The sequence below is a fragment of the Anguilla anguilla genome, chromosome 10 (genome assembly GCF_013347855.1).
Source record: "Anguilla anguilla isolate fAngAng1 chromosome 10, fAngAng1.pri, whole genome shotgun sequence".
Classification (NCBI taxonomy): Eukaryota; Metazoa; Chordata; class Actinopteri; order Anguilliformes; family Anguillidae; genus Anguilla; species Anguilla anguilla.
In genome coordinates, this window is record NC_049210.1 from 44,138,568 (window position 1) to 44,155,317 (window position 16,750).

The 16,750-nt window shown below is 43.9% G+C and overlaps 1 protein-coding gene across 4 annotated transcripts; it reads right to left on the minus strand.

The window, feature by feature from the left end:
• Window positions 1-215: 215 nt before the first annotated feature.
• Window positions 216-16,677, minus strand: spinb (spindlin b). 4 transcript variants are annotated; one of them, XM_035435806.1, is made up of 6 exons: window positions 16,656-16,677; window positions 11,332-11,576; window positions 8,969-9,017; window positions 6,476-6,729; window positions 5,722-5,955; window positions 216-4,387 (listed from the first exon to the last, which is right to left on the minus strand). In XM_035435806.1, the coding sequence occupies exons 2-6, from the start codon at window positions 11,381-11,383 to the stop codon at window positions 4,188-4,190; spliced, it is 789 nt and encodes a 262-aa protein (XP_035291697.1). In that variant the 5' UTR covers window positions 11,384-11,576; window positions 16,656-16,677; the 3' UTR covers window positions 216-4,187. The 4 variants fall into 4 exon arrangements, with proteins under 4 accessions (XP_035291697.1, XP_035291694.1, XP_035291696.1 ...); XM_035435803.1 differs by lacking the exon at window positions 16,656-16,677 and adding an exon at window positions 16,496-16,631; XM_035435805.1 differs by lacking the exon at window positions 16,656-16,677 and adding an exon at window positions 16,434-16,569.
• Window positions 16,678-16,750: the final 73 nt, after the last annotated feature.

The following is a 16,750-nucleotide window of genomic DNA, read 5'->3' on the forward strand; positions in this document are numbered from 1 at the left end:
AGGAATGTAAAAAGGAATTTAACTGTATGTGTAGCCAGCGCCGTCACTGCTTGGCTTCAACACAAAGTGGCACGTGGCACGTGGCACATGAGTGCATCTGTTCGCATTCTCGATATTTGAGTTTGTGTCGCCCTCATTACTTGTACGAAAACCCCTTAAATCACACATTTTATATGAATCACTGCGGGGATCAAAAGAAAGCCATCAACACGGAATTTCACATTAATTTTTTATTTTTAAATGTTATGATAGACTTACATAATTATAAAAATTACTTACAGAATTAAGTAACATGTTTTAAAGTGTTGATACTTTACTAAATGCAAATAACGAACTATCTACATTGTTCCAAAAACAAAATGAACAAGCTGTCCAATATAAGCCATTTACCTAGACGCAAAAACCATGAAGACCTTTAAACTCCACATGTACCCTTCGCCAGAAAATTGCACTGTATTACACAAAATAAAATTAGAAAGTGACAGCATCTCAAAGGGACCATAGTGTAGTCTCTTCACTTTGTTCACTATATACCTCTGAAAAAAGAAGTGTGTTTAACTTAAAATGTACACAATATTTTTTTTATTTTTTACAACACACGCACACAGACACACATACGGAAACACACACACACACACACGCAGAAATACACACACTCACACATACGGAAATACACATTCACACAAGCACACCTTTCCCCTGCCACAAAAGGCCATTTATCCTTGTGTATATACTTTATGGCACTCATAAGGATACATTGAAATTATCTGCCTGTTTTAGAGGAATTTATATTCTTTTGGAAATGATATGATCCCTCAAATGCTGTACAACACTGGTAACTTTCCAGTTCATTGGCACTCTTTGCAATACCAGTGCATTTGATCCTCTCAGATCAAAAGTTTAAAAATAAGGACCCTATTAAATCAAGCCGCAAAGCACTTTGTCTAAGTATCAAATTACTCGACAGCTCTCCCCTTCAATATTTACAGAAAATACTGCAACGAGTTCTGGGATAAGTGAAAAAGACCCAAAAAAAAAAAAAAACATGTAGGAGATGACAAACAAAAAAAAAACTTATAGGCATGGGTACTCAAACTTTATCGACAAAGTGCATTGCAGTTGGTTTGAATCTAGGCCTAACCGAAAACAAAACTTACAAATAGCATATGTAAGTAACATAAATTACCTTTTTTTTAATAAAAAATAAAAAAGAAGAATCAGACATGCAGTTCACACTAAGTAACAAACTTTTCTACGCATGCAAAAAAGAATGGTCTGTTCTCTAAATAACGTTCAATGCGGAACTGACATCAAACACGGTACAATACTACAGTAGGTAAATGTGAAAAGGACAGTAAATCTCACACATGCCGGACTAGGCCTTGCACCCACACAAGCCCCTTTGGCAGTTTGGAATAAAATGGAACCCTGTAACGAGGGCCTTGCATTTAGTTACCGGGGTAACAAGAGGTGCATGTCGCTCTGAAACTTGAACCCCAAGCGAATGACTGTCCTGTAAGTATAAGAAAGCAATAAACAGCAAGTTTTTTTTCTTTTCTTTTTTTTTTTTTGCACACAGGAGTGAGTTAAGCTGTATTTCTGAACAGGTTCCTGTTCTTTTCGCACACAAAGCAAGCATCATCAGCAGCGTAATGGGGGGAGGTCAGCTTTATGGAGAGAATAGGAAAAAAAAGCACTGGCAATACACAGTAACAATATAAACAATATAAACATTATTAACAATACTACATTGTCAGCTGCCAATACTATTCATTTTTTTGGCCACTTGAATATCCATCCTTGTTAAAGAACAGGAAGGCCTCCATTCAGTCTGAATGTGTAATGTCCTTTTGATTATGAAATCAGTCTAAGCAGTGTTGAAATATTTTTTTAAATACATTTTGCACAAATTGCAAATTGTACCATTTTCTTTTTCAGTTCTCTCTGAACACAATGGGGTAGATCCATAACGTTCATGGCAATGCTAAACGCCGCTGAAACTGTTTCATTTATAAATGCATGAAAGTGTAAGCCGAATGCTATCCGGCTGCTTTGGTATTGACATAAAAAAGCCCCTTTCCAGCAAGCAATCTCAAATATCCACACAGCAAAATGCTCAGTGTTAAATCAACTCTTTACATGGTACATACGGTCTCAATATGAACCGGGGTAGAGCTGAATTAGCACTGGACGATTTAGTGTGCACGAAAGGACACCTCCGTAGCTCTACCGCTAAAATCTCACGCCAGTCCCGTCTCGGGCTTTCAGCAGCTAGAGGGGGCCGATTGTCCGCGGCGTCCGAAAAACCGCGTAACGTCACGGAAACCGCAGATTGTCAAGACCGGTCATTTGCGATGACGAGAACGCGAGCGCAGCGGTGACCGAGGTGGAGAATGGATATGTATCGCGTGGGCACTGTCAGGAGAGCAGGCTGCGCTGCCTCTGTAGTCCAGCGCACAGCGTGGCTATCAGAGCTCACCGATGCTTCACAGAGCACCTGCCGTGCTTCACATGAAGGACCAGTCTCCCTCTGGCTGTTAGCTGGACATCCTCGTTAGTGCTCGCATAGATATTACATCATTTACATACTGATTTTCGACAGCCTAGCAACTACTACTGTATCAGTGCTGTTTCCATAACGATGGTGTCCATCACATACATGCTAACACAGACATTAAGGTTAATAAGGCGATGGCAAAAAACAGCTTTAGGCTGCCAGGTACCAGCTGCTTTATGAATATAGCCTACCCCACTGAGTTCATCACTGAACTTTTTTTAAGCAAAAACTAATGACAATGCACACTGACGTCAGACTGAAAGAGGACCTGTTCTCCAAAACGGGGGCTATTATTTTGCTTTCACTGCTATTTGTGTACAAATACAAAATATGAACCTTCAGAGGCTCACAGAAACACTGTCCACTATCAGGATGAACAGGACTTATGGCTGTGGGTTCTCAGCGTTTAGGGTTCTCGGTGAACGGCACTGGAAACGTCCATAGAGGCCTTTTTGGTTACCCATTCTGGACAGTGGGTTTTTTTGTGTGAAGGGAATGCGTCGATGATCTGTTCTGCTGTTCCGATGTCATTCATAGTTTTAAGGAGGCGTGTGCCTTAAGGCTTAAACTGAATTAGGCAAAATTAAAAGCAGCTGTAGTGGGGACAAAGATTCCAAACTGTTGTTAGGTACGGCCTTAAAAATAACGACAATTTGCCCTGTTGCATACTCACGTTGGAAAATACAGAAAAACCATTTGTTGCTATTTTAATGTAATTTCAAATACTGTTCATTTCACTCGTTAAGCTATTCAATGTTACTTTGTCACTTTGTGACTAAAAGCGAGCAGTGCATTTTGAGAAAGGGTGAACAGCTTTACCTCTGTTAGGAACTACAGTGTGGTAAAGATAATTTGAAAAACAATACTTAGATGAGAGGATAAAGACATGAAAAATGCATTCTGGAATAAAACGTTTCTCCGAGAAAAAAAATTTAGTTATGTGCCACAATATTTAATTCCAACTCAGATTAAAGAAGACTACAAATCTATACATGTCATTGTAAAATTTGAAACAATAAAGACAATATTTTAGTTGTTTTTTAAATTTGCCACAGGATTAAGTCCTTTTACAAATCTGGAGTCATCAAAGCTAGATGTTTTACACTGTACTGTTGATCACTTTTAGAGTGTGTAGAAGTAGTACAGATCAAAAGGATATTAAGATTTCCAAAAAAAAAAAAAACTTTAGAAGTGTTTGAATACCTTTTCTTTTTTAGAACTGCACTAAAGCGTTAAACTCTCTTAAGTATTTTAAGGATATATGTGTCTATGCCCCATACGCTATTTAAGTAAACATATCATAGAAAGATAGAAACCCTTTCTTTTCATGGCAACAAAAACGATATATCGATTTTTTTCCAGACTTGGTCTCTGAAACAGAAAACACAGCTGGTCAATATTTTAAAGCTGTGCAGAGCTCTCTCTTCAACTGGAAATAAACAAGATCCCTTTTCATAGGGGGAAGGGAGGGGGGGGACAGGCTTCCTCGATAGCCCGTGAAGATATCGTCCATCTTGTTTCAAGCTGTCGCGTGGGGTGGGGGGGAGGGGGGCAAGAATGTCCAAAAAACGATTTGGCAAAGTCTGTAGGATTCGCCTCCCGACGGCGCTCTCCTCTCCCGGTGAAAGGCCTAGGACGTTTTGACCAGGTCGTAGACGTAAATGTGGAAGTCGTCGTCGAACTTGATGAAGTACACCGACGGCTTGGCCTCCACCTGATGGATGACCATGCCAGTCCTTTTGGTGCCGTCTTCTTTGGCGTACTCCACCTGCTTGCCCACCAGGCTGTCCACCACCTCCCCCGGCTCTCTCTCCGCGGGGGGGGAGTCATCTACGACGGGGGGGGGGGACAATAATTACCTCTCAAAGTACAGAGCCTTCCGAAAGTATTCAGACCCCTTCACTTTTTCCACATTTTGTTACGTTACAAAATGGATCACATTCAATTAAATTCATCAATCATCTATATACAATACCCCATAACGACAAAGGGTGAAAACAGGTTTTTAGAATTTTTTTGCAAATTTATTCAAAATTTAAAAAAACTGAAATATCACATGACAATAAAAATGAATCAGTTTTCATGAATCAGTTTTAGAATAAGGCTGTAACGTAACAAAATGTTGGGGCCTGAATACTTTCCGAAGGCACCGCACATCGGCAACAGCACGGTCATTCGGCTGGTGTCTGTGTGGGATTTAAGACTATACTGCTGGCAGTGGATTACAGTTAATCACTTCGTTTTTTTAACCAGACGATCCAGCTGCTTGCTGACGGCGGTCCTCCGCAGCGCACCTGATGCAACATCGTGTAAAGCGCTTGTTTTTCAGCGTCCTCGCACCAGGGTCACGAATATCGCTGCACCCCCCATTTTGCCTTTTTTTGGAAAGTTATATCGACACCCTCAGTAGGGGATTATCGATCTTTCACAGGAGCGCTAGCTTGTCCTTCAGCCACTTTTTAAGGACTATCCCAAAGTCACTCACAGAAGAATGCCAGCCTCGTGTCTGCGCGGCAAACACAGCAGCTCAAAATCAAACTGCAGGGGGAAGTGCGGCTAATTTCTCACCCTGCGGTGACAGTCGTTTGTGCATTGTAACAAATATGTCGTTAGCATGTTAGGAGCTAGCATCATCATTGTTCACTGCTTTCACTTCTAACCTTGATCTAATCTAACCTAACTCCCAGGGATGTGAAACTGAAGGGCAAAGGGCGGTTCAGAAAGACGTGTTGTATTTAACGCTTACAAAAGTGCCACTGAGCAACACGACATGCGCAACTTCAAAAATCTGACGAAAATCCAAAAATCTACAGAACTCAACACGTCCAACCTGTTCATTGTCCCTTACACACACTGATTGACCATTGGCGAGCCACAAAACAAGTAAGTGTGAAATAAAAAGAAAGAAAAAATAATAGAAATTTCAAGTAATAAAAGAATTTGGTTTTAGAGAGTAAATCTGCTAGCATGCTCAGTATTTTCTCCTGGTGATACTAAATCGCTGTGTACATGTCAGCAGTGCATAAATATTTTTCTGGTGTTAGATCAAATGTCAAAAATATTTCATTTAAAAGCCAGCAATCGTCTAGGTTAAGCGGCACGACTCTATAAATATGCACTGAATAATAATGCTGAGCCAGCAGTACCGTTAAGGGGGCACTTACTTGAATCAGGCATTATCCGCAGGTCTCCCTCTTTGTAGTCGTCTAGGAGCTGGTACATGTATAAAACGGGGTCCTTCTCGTAGGTGATGTAAAACCAGGTGTTCATGATGGGAGCCCGCGCCAGCACCATGCCCCGCCACTCGTCCTTGGACCCGTCCTCCGTCTCGAACATGTGCTCCACCGCCTTCCCGATCATGGTGTCCGCCAGGTGGGCGTCGCTGATCCGCGAGGAGGCTGCACAAGAACAGGAAGCACTTCAGCAACGGACGAGCCCATTGGCTGAGCGGTCGGCCACGGCACGAAAAAAAGAACACCTGCTCCTCGTGCACTATATCGCCAGTAAGTATTACAAATTAATTTCTAAGCCTTGGCACCTAATGCAAATAATCTGTCACAGGAATGAACAAAAAGGAAAGTAACCACAGAGGGAAGGATTGTGCTCCCTGTTAATGTCGTGAAAATCATGATCAACAGAAATACTTTAGCCATCATAACTGTCACAAAATGCCAGTCCCCAGGACTTTTCTTAATTCAAAAACAATTTCTCAACCCACCTCCTGTCCCCCACACACACACTTCCAATAATTTAAAAAAAATTATAACATGAACAGATCATTAGGTTGATTACGCCATTGTTCAGATCAGAAGCCGCTTTATTACGGCTGTACTCAAAGCTTCAGAAGCCCAGAGCTCGAAGCTTGGCACTCAGACAGCGCGCCCGGACCTGGACCTGGACCCGGACCCGGACCCTCACCGATTCGATCCGGCAGCACCTCCAGGTTCTGCACGCGCTCGTCCTTGTGCAGCTCCAGGCCGTAGACGCAGTCGAAGCCGTCGTACTTGATCAGGTAGAGGGAGGGGTTGACGGGCACCTGGTCCAGCACTGTGCCCTTCCACTGCGTGGCCTGCCCGCCCCCCTCCTTCCAGTTGTGCTGGATCCGGCAGCCCACCATGTTCCGCCGCGGCTGCGCCACCGGCTTCCCCGGACCCACGCTGCTCCGCTGCTTCCTGCCGGGAAAAAGAGGCGGGAAAAAGAAGCGGGACTGTAAAAAAAAAAACGCAAAAAACCGTTAGAAATAAACCACTGGATCCAAAGCGACGTAGAGTAAGGGCATAACAAAGGTCGTTGGATTAACTACAGATCGCAGGTCAGATATGGTACAGCTCTCTTAAAGCATCAGTTAGCCATAGCCATAGCCATGAACAGTTTAGTTCTCACGGCCCACACAAAAACCAGCACCCACACAGACATCCTTGTGTAGTCCAATCTACTGCATTTTCAGCCATATCAGGTATGACTGAATTGTTACCACACACTGCTCTCGACGGATTCAAAAATTAAGCTTCAACAACAGCGTTGTATACAAAGCCATACTGCTGAGAAAACAAATGGGAGAAAGGTGAATTTGGCCTTTCTTTAAAGAGACAAAAAAAACCTTTGTAACATCAAAAGGTTGATGGCTTTTGTGTTTCTCGCCATATCAATTCAAGATCTCATCTGAAAAGGCGTGCTCCTTCACTTCAAACGCTGCTGTAAAAGAACCCGAAAATGGAGAAATGCAAATACGGGCCTCCTCGCTGAGTTTCACAGTGGAAGCAAACCGTGCTTGACGGTGTAGCTGCCCAGTTTGACAGAAAGCAGGAGAACGCAATGAGTCAGACACAGCACCTGTCTGTCCCCGGTTTGTTCCTTTCAGGACAGTTTGTCCCTACAGTGTTGATTGTGAGTGGTCGAGTGTAGCCAAGCACCATCGGCACAGTGTCTTCCACAGAACTCTACAACCCACTCAAAGAACGAGCCCATTCCTTAGTAATATCAGCACACTGACACTGGAAGTTAGACATTAAGCACGCGAGTTAGCGAGAAAGAGGAGCTTTAAAATAGCTTGCTCTGAAGCATGAACATTCAGTGAGATTTTCCATGACTTCTTTAACTACAGTGGGGGAGTTGACCACTTTCCGGGGATTTCCGGAATGTACATTTCCTGGAACCGTGGGAACCTCTGCCAGTTGCTTTGACGATCCTTTACAACAGAACATTTAAAAATGTGTTCCGACTGCAAAGCCCTTTGAAACATTCAAAAGACTGCAGAAGGACTGTGAATAAGATTAGCCAGATCCCTGGCTGTGCTCATCAATGTTCATGAATTTCCACCTGGCCCATGAAAACGTCTATTCGTTTGTTTTTCCTTTGAGGGAGTATTTTTACGACTTTCTACGCCGTTAAAATACATATTTAATGTCAAACGCCTCGGCCAGTTCACTAAATCTCCCGGATTGCTGCATTGAAATCAAAAAAAAAAAATGCGTGTTGATACCATTCAGACAACAGCCACTCGCAGCCACACAGCAACTCTGTTAGCCTTTTCCTGTCGCAGTGCAGATTAGCATCAGTCTCCGCACAAAGCGCTCTCCCAGTTTTAACGGCAGTGGCACGCTTGCCGCCAACGTTTATTTCCCTCCGCTCTGGTGTTAAGGGCGAATCCGTCCCGTTGGATTTACTGCACGCGGTAGAGAGCAGGGCTGTGGGGGACCTTCTCGCTCAGATCCTCCAATAAGAGCTCCACCCTCGTACTGCTGCTCTGGAGCACTGCAAGATCCCTGCCAGACCTGACCAGTCAAATCCGCACCATGTACATCAACCCTGTCTGAATACTGGCAGGCAATATGTGGTCTTAATAAGAGATGACCGATATTCCTTTTATGATCTCATGTACACACACACACACACACACACCGATTTAAACGCAGTCCCACCAGACATGCATTTAATGGAGGTGTTGACAGATTAAAGAATGTAAAGATAAACGGAAGGCAAAGATACAGAGGCACAGCACCTGGTGTTTGACACGTGTGTGTGAAACCGTTCAGCAATCACAGACCCACATGAATGATAAATAAATACCCCTTCAGCCAGCAGCCCTCCAACCAGCCAATGGCATCACGAGGGAAAAAGAGTCATGTGACCAAGCCTCAGATTATGTTGTAGGAATAAAGTACTACATGCAGCCTTCAATCACAACAGGAGGCAGTCCAAACGCAAACGAAAGCCGCGGTCCGTTAACGAGATGCCTTGTGAACGATTCGTCTGGATCCTACTTGAGAACGCGCTGAGAACGAAACGCTCGCCGTCTCCGTTGGAGGAAACGTGTCACTTCCTGAAAATGTCTACGCGCGTCTGTCAGACAGATCTGCAGGTGTAAAAATGTGAAAAAAAAAATTAAAATCTTGCTTGAACAAAACTTACTTGTGGGAGTTTTTCTTTTTCATCATACTTGCAGAAACACCTGCGTGCCCTAAAATAGGAAAGAAAAAAAAAACTGTTATAATACGCATCTAGTACGGGGTGAAAACCTACATCCACCATTAGGGGTGCCAGGGTTCACAAAACCCGCGCCTCTGTCACTGTTTCGGTTCGTTTTGGTTCAGGGAGAAAAAGTACCACTACCAGTGCCAATCTAATTTGCGTCTATTTGTTTCTGTCAGCATACGACACACAGACGAAGCAATCGCTAGCGATGTGAACACTAAATCCACAATGCCCCCAAAGAGCACATTTAAATAATGTCGGAGGATCCGCTAACTCTGGTTTTTCTCACGCACTTGTCATTCACAAACCGTCTGACTGACCGACTGGTGTTTCAGGAATAAGCTGCAATCACAGTTGTCTCGCCTGAGCAAATGGCATCGCTAGAGTTTTTATTTAAATTACAGCGGTGCAAATGAACTGATCTTTGTATTCCTTATTTGCAGTGTTGTATGACATCAAATTGAATTGGCCAATGTAACTTTCACTTGACCGGTTTTTTTAAAAAAGCACAAAGTTACGACTGCCTATTTTGGAAAAATAAGAAAAATCTTTAACTGAGTGGCCCAAACTGAACTGAACACATGCAAACCGAACCGTGGGTGGTGAACTGAACGGTTCATGTTTTTAGTTTTTTTTTTTTTTTTTAGCTAAACTGTTGCATCCCTAATCTCCACTGTGCAGGCAGTGGATAACTAATGAAGTTTAAACTGAATGGAAAGAGCAAAGGAATACCTCCAGTCAATAGGAAACCATCAATGACAGTCATGAATGTTTTGAACAAGAGATTACAGTATTGAATGAAAAAAAATGGCACAATTCAAAATCACACATCAAATGTCTTCAGACACAAACAGAATAAACACATAGTAAAGGCTGCGATATGAAAGAAAATATTGGAAAGAAAAAGGCCGCTTGTACGGCATCTGGAATATGACAGAAAAAGCTCAAAGTGAAATTACTGTTGTAAACACGCCCAATTACTTTTTCTGCACTGTACTGTCATTTCAACACTAAATTAACAAGCCGTTCCCTGATGGAAAAAACATTAAAAAACAATGGCAAAGGATGAGAGATAAGGTCATCCTCTCCTTGAACACCAATACCAATAAAATGCACCCCTATGTACAGAGGGCCACACCCTGTCAGAAAGAAGCTTGTCCTTCCAGAGCCTCTGTAAAAGCAAATGTACCATTTTTACAATGCTCCACCACTCTCTCTCTGCAAAAAAAAATAAAAAATGTGTTATAGAAATTTCTGGAACATGAGATGAAAGGACACACTGATGGTGTTCAGTTCTTGCCACACGCCAATCTAAAAAAACTTTATCAAGACACATATATCCCGGCAACGACAACACAAATGCAGTAATGCCGATTTTCAGAAGTGACTGTAATTTATTTATTTATTTATTTAGTTTATTTTAACAGGGACAGAGTACAAAGAACATCAACCTCATATAAAACAAGGAGAGATGTAATGTACCGGGTTATAGCAATTTGCTCATTTCCACCCGTAGTCCCTGGGCAGGTAAGTAAATGACAGCACTTGGAATAAATTACAGGTCCACCAGAGAAATGAGTCAAGATTTAAGAGCTCGTGTTCCTACAAGGGGTGCTGTTTTCACTGTGTATATTATAGAAGAATGACGCATGTCGGCCTGTTCAATGTGAAATGATTAGTCCTGCGCTGTGTGTCTCTCAGTCTGCTCGTTTGTGAGCAGGTAAACCTGAAGCTCCCACAGGCATATTTGCATGAAACATCCAGATATTTGTGAATCACCTCCCATGGGAAGAAGAAGAAAAATAAAAAAAACATTCACTTTTAGGGCTCTGTTCTGGCACTCCTAGCAAAGCCACCATCATACCACTGGATGAATGCGAATCATCTATTAGTCTACATGTTTAACCAAATTATTACACATCTTAGACATAGTGCAGAAGAGTAATTAAGTGTGCCTCTGTCTGAGGTTCTCACGGCCAATGAAACTATTCTTACAGTCATGGGCAATAGTTCCATGGTACACAAGGCATAATTCAAAACATTATCGCACAGACAAAGCAAAAACATGCACCATTTTAAAAGCAGAACAATCAGATACATGAATCAAATCCACATTGTAATGTTTCTAAGAGGTTTAAGTACTGAAATTTTAACCCCAAAAATAACTGACGTATGGCTGGAAATCTACATTTGGTGAATGCCCGAAACGAAACGCGAGCTCGCGCTCAGCGGGGTGGGGGGGGGGGGGAATTTTTGGCAGAGGGCGGGCGGGAGGTTGTGGGACAGGGCCGAGGTCGTACCTGCATCAGCTCTGGACCTCTGGCCTGCAGTCTTCCCGAATGGGGTCTTCATTCATCAGGAATGAGGTGAGCAGCCACGCTGCCGGACTAGGGTGAAAAGGCTGCACCGCTACCCGGGCCGGTGGGGACGCGTCGGCGGGGGGGGGGCGCGGGGGGGCAGTCGGGCACCACCATGCAGGGGTGGCGGCGCTCCGCGGAAACGTTCCCGCTCCTCGGGGGAGCCCGGGCCGGAAAACTCCAGAGTCCTGGGAGAAACACACGGACATTCATCACACCAAGAGTCTCGCCACACTCGCGCTGAAGAACAGAAAAAAAAGCCAAGTGCGACACGTTCACTGAGCACGCCACACGTCCCCTCGTTCGTTCTTACAGATCTCAAAAACCATCCGTTGGGCCTAGCCGAAATAGGGGACAATCCATCCATCCATTATCTATACCCACGTATCCTGGTCAGGGTCGCGGGGGGGCGCTGGAGCCTATCCCAATCTCCCTCCATTCTATCGCAGGGCACGCACACCATTCACTCGCAATAGGGGACTACCTCAACAACAAGTCATTGCAATGATTTTCAACACTGGGAAAAGTTTACCATCGTTACACTGTTCTGTCCCACCCTGAGCCACCACATCCTTTGGATAACTTTCAATCACCAACCCCCTGCACCCCCCGCCCTCCACCCCAAGGCAATTTTCACACAGAAACATTGGTGGGCACATAAAGCAGGAGGGGGGGCGGACACAGAAGCGACTCCTACAATCCGAGATGCCGTTTGCCATGTTAATCGTGATCCTGGAGCCTGAATATGACTCACTCTTCCCACAGGCGACGCAACCAAGACCGAGCCATTCATTTTTTTTTTTTTTTTTTTTTTTTTTTTTAAAGTAAACTGTTTCCACTAGCAGAAAAGTTAATCTGTGCAAACAACAGACCGGGGTTTTAAATATATACGCCACCGTCAAATCCTGTGCTTGTCTGCACTTGTAAGATGCCGGATTTTCCAGGCGGCCCAACCAAAGAGCAGTGCATTAATACTGCAGCCCCTGTGAGAGACACGCCCAGCAGAGACACCGGTGGGGAGTATAATGGATTACCCAGCAGAGACACCGGTGGAGAGTATAATGGGTTACCCAGCAGAGACACCGGTGGAGAGTATAATGGGTTACCCAGCAGAGACACCGGTGGGGAGTATAATGGTTGACCCAGCAGAGACACCAGTGGGGAGTATAATGGTTTACCCAGCAGAGACACCGGTGGGGAGTATATTGGTTGACCCAGCAGAGGCACCGGTGGGGAGTATATTGGTTGACCCAGCAGAGGCACCGGTGGGGAGTATATTGGTTGACCCAGCAGAGGCACCGGTGGGGAGTATAATGGTTGACCCAGCAAAGACACCGGTGGGGAGTATAATGGTTGACCCAGCAAAGACACCGGTGGGGAGTATAATGGTTGACCCAGCAGAGACACCGGTGGGGAGTATAATGGTCTACCCAGCAGAGACACCGGTGGGGAGTATAATGGTTGACCCAGCAGAGACACCGGTGGGGAGTATAATGGTTGACCCAGCAGAGACACCGGTGGGGAGTATAATGGTTGACCCAGCAGAGACACCGGTGGGGAGTATAATGGTTGACCCAGCAGAGACACCGGTGGGGAGTATAATGGTTGACCCAGCAAAGACACCGGTGGGGAGTATAATGGTTGACCTAGCAGAGACACCGGTGGGGAGTATAATGGTTGACCCAGCAGAGACACCGGTGGGGAGTATAATGGTCTACCCGAAAGCCGGGCTTGAATGGATGCCTGCTGGGGCCCACGCCTCACTGTGACTGTGCGTAATGGCTGCAGCAGCGGAGCACAATGGTGCAGGAACCGGGCCCCGTAACTCTTCCAGGCACTGCCGCTGGGCTCCGTGAGCAACGGCACTTAAATACGCCGTGCGATCGAAAGCGCGGTTTAGGGAGCGGCAGGGTGGGCATATGGTGGGTATGGACCTGGGCCAGCCACTCAAAGACCGAGCAATCGAATCCCAGCAGAGGGCATTGCCATTGTACCCTTAAGTAAAGTATGTAGGCTATTCGGAACAGCTTCAGTATATCCAGCTGTATAAACAGACTGCATGTGAAAAAAGGAATCAGTGCTAGCCGCCGTGGGTAAGAACATCCGCTAAATGCCCAGAAAGTAGCTGGAGACAGCACTTGGCAAGCTAATCCCTCACCTCATTGCTCACTAGCGACTCCCACTGTTTGATCAGGAAACTACAGTCTGCTTGCTAATTAAAACTCCAAGCTATGTCGATGGTAAAACAAGAACTGAACATTTTGACATGCATTAAACATTTTAATATAGGCTATATTAAATATTTCAGCAAGACTATATAAACAGTAATAACCAACAACAAAGCTTCCTGAATTCTCCTAATGGAAACCCAAGCTAAGAAAAATGCACATTATAATTCCACTTGCATCTAAGACTCACCTCCCAGACTGTAAATATTGCTTGGATCAGAGCAATCAGCTCACTGGGGGTTCTCATTTCACAACAGTGCACTACACACATTTTCCACATGATCAAATATCTGCAACTGTATCTGCAACTGACTCACACAAAGCACCTGCTCACCTTGCTGCGTAATTCAATACAGGTGTTGCCATTCGCTATAAAACATACAAAATATCCCATTTAGTAACAAACCAATATTTAAAAAACCCCGCTTTGAAGATATTCATGTTTCAGAGGGCTGAAAGATGTTCACCTTTATAAGAGATGAATATCATCACATAATGGGATGGCTAGCAGTTATGTCCACTCTGCCAGCTAAGCTAGCGTAGCTCATGTACCGGTACTTGTGTATCGCGGTGACCAACTGACTAGACAAGGTGTTGCTGAGTGGGGATTACCTTGCAAAATCAACCGCTCTTCCCCTGGGTGAAGAGATAGCCAGTAATGTAATCCTATATGTAATTATACAGGGACTCAGGCCAAAGCAAGGACTGGCACAGTCCAGCTTCTATCTGAGCCATAGGACATCTGCACTATACACAAGTGCCTTACCCGGAAGAGCCGCTCTGTAGTTCACTACTGAGCAATTTTTCAAAGGGACATTTTGTACATTTGCCATTTTGCTTTAGCCGTTTTGTGAGAAGAAGCGAGCTGTATCGCCAAAGCCGCTTCACAACGACACAAGGATAAGAGGAGATGGAAGCCCTAAAAGAGATTTGTGGCTGAAAGAACTGAGGCAGCAATATAATCAAAAAGAAATTAAGTAGTCCATTATGCTAGGAAATTACATCAGGTCTCCACGGAGGCACGCAGCAGTTCACCCGTCAGCACAGCATTACCTATACTTCCAAAAACAAAAGGTGAAATGGCTTTTCTTTTATTGAAATGTTCAAAGGAACCATCCTGTGTACCTGAAAAGTCCTAATGACTGTTAAATAGAACAAGATTTAATAAGCACATAGTCCAGTTTTATCTATACTATTTAAATGTTCTTTCCCTTCGTGCTAGCTGACCATGGTTGGATTATATATAGCCTTGGCTACAGCACAGCTGAACAGTATGTCCTTACAACAAAAAGCTTTCTTTGCTCCTTCAACATTCTTCAACAGATGGGGAAATGGGGAGGACACCGTATCTGCCTTATAAATTGCCAATTTATAAGCAAATGGAGTTACAATGAAGGCCACAACTTTGCAATTGTGGTACATTAACACTTGTGAGGAAAATGCACATTTTTTGTAGCCAGGATACATGGTTTAAAAAAAAGAAAAGAAAAACTCTTGATTACCATGCAGACAAACGCATTAAAAAACATTTGCTTGAACATATGGCACCTATATGACAGAATTATGCTTAATGTGGTTTTCCCAAATAAAGCTACTAGCAAGCTCTTGTTTGTGGGCGGGGAGATATTTGCATAGCCCTCGTTACACCTTCGCAGGGAAAAGGTGCATCAACCGACTTTAACAGCAACCTGCAGTGATTTCTAACCTACAGGAGATAGTACGCCTAATTAACCTGACTCCTTAGTGGCTAATACCTCAACACTACACCGCACCAATACCACAGCAAAAAAGGCCCTCCCTCTCAATTAACGATGCTATAAATTGGCCAGTTGTGAAAGTATGTGTCTGAAGAGTAGCAAGAGAAATCGTCTTCGGTGGTCTACTTCAAGAATAGTTGGCTAGTAACAATAGTAACGAGTATAATGATTAAATAATACCGATTTTTCACAATAACGTTAGGCTACTGAACAGGAAAACTGAATGCTGGCATCACCCCATTCTTTCCACACATTCAATGATTATGTGAAATGCTGAACACATTAAAATCAGCTTCCCTCTTCAGTACCTGCAATCTGACCCGAGTTCTGTTGCTACATAACGTCTCCAACAACAGCCTACCCAGCGAAGGAAACGTCTCTTCTTCAATGTCTCATTGTGAGAGCATACATCAATGGATTAAAGTACTTACTACCCAGCTAGGTAACTTATGTCAAGAGTTTTAGTTATGAAATTTCAGTAACAGAAAACTATGTGAATTCGTAAAAAATCATATTTGGCATGACCTTATGTCGCTAGCTAAACATGACCATTTTCTCCACACCGTTACTGAATAAATCTAGGTACAGGTAACCTGAAGATATTTTCATAGCCAGCGAGTAAATGTTACCTACAATGGTAATTCAGTATTCTGTTACACCAAAGAGACCCGTATTAGAGTGACCTTAAAATATTACACATGCAATCCAAGTATTTTCATGCAACAGTCTTGAAAAAAGACAAAAGAATGTATATGCTCAATGCAAAATTACAGCCAGGCGTGCAACATCTTCCAGCACTGACTAGCTCCTTAGCTGGACAGCCATATACGAGACCGCAAACTGGCTTACTGGCTAACTAGCTTGCTAGCTAGCTACTGGCGGCAGCGTCAATGTCAGCCATGTTGCACCACTATATTTACAAACCCGCAGCACACAGACCAGCAAAACGGCGCAGTCGAACAAAGGAAGGAAGGACTGTACTCTGTCTCACATAAAACACATTTCACACAAAAACAGAACAAGCTCCTTTCCCACCTAACCCACTCACACATAAACAAACCTGCTGGCTTGTCAATGACTGCTTGTTACCATCGCGCCAATGTTAAGTTTTGAGACGCTTACCAGCTGAATTGTTAAGATATGTTGCTAGTTTATTTCGTCTCCCGCTCAACAGCCTCCGTTTGCAGGCAACCCAAATTCCACGGCTGAGCCCCTCCCCTCCCCTTCTTTTTTGCCAAATAGTGACCTTGTGATTTGAATAGGCAAGCACGGCGAACACTACCTTCCTGCTAAATAGTGAGTTATTCTTCACCACCTTGCCCCAAAGATGGTAGAAATGAATGGAACCGAAGGTCCGCGCGTGCGCCCATTCTGGGT

What these genes read in the sequence shown, in the direction of transcription:
- spinb (XM_035435806.1), bottom strand. Translation starts at nt 11,383, where the DNA reads ATGAAGACCCCATTCGGGAAGACTGCAGGCCAGAGGTCCAGAGCTGAT. An exon ending in GAGGTCCAGAGCTGATGCAG is followed by an intron (nt 9,018 to 11,331) that starts GTACGACCTCGG and finishes TTCCTATTTTAG; the next exon opens with GGCACGCAGGTGTTTCTGCA. An exon ending in AAAAAGAAAAACTCCCACAA is followed by an intron (nt 6,730 to 8,968) that starts GTAAGTTTTGTT and finishes TTTTCCCGGCAG; the next exon opens with GAAGCAGCGGAGCAGCGTGG.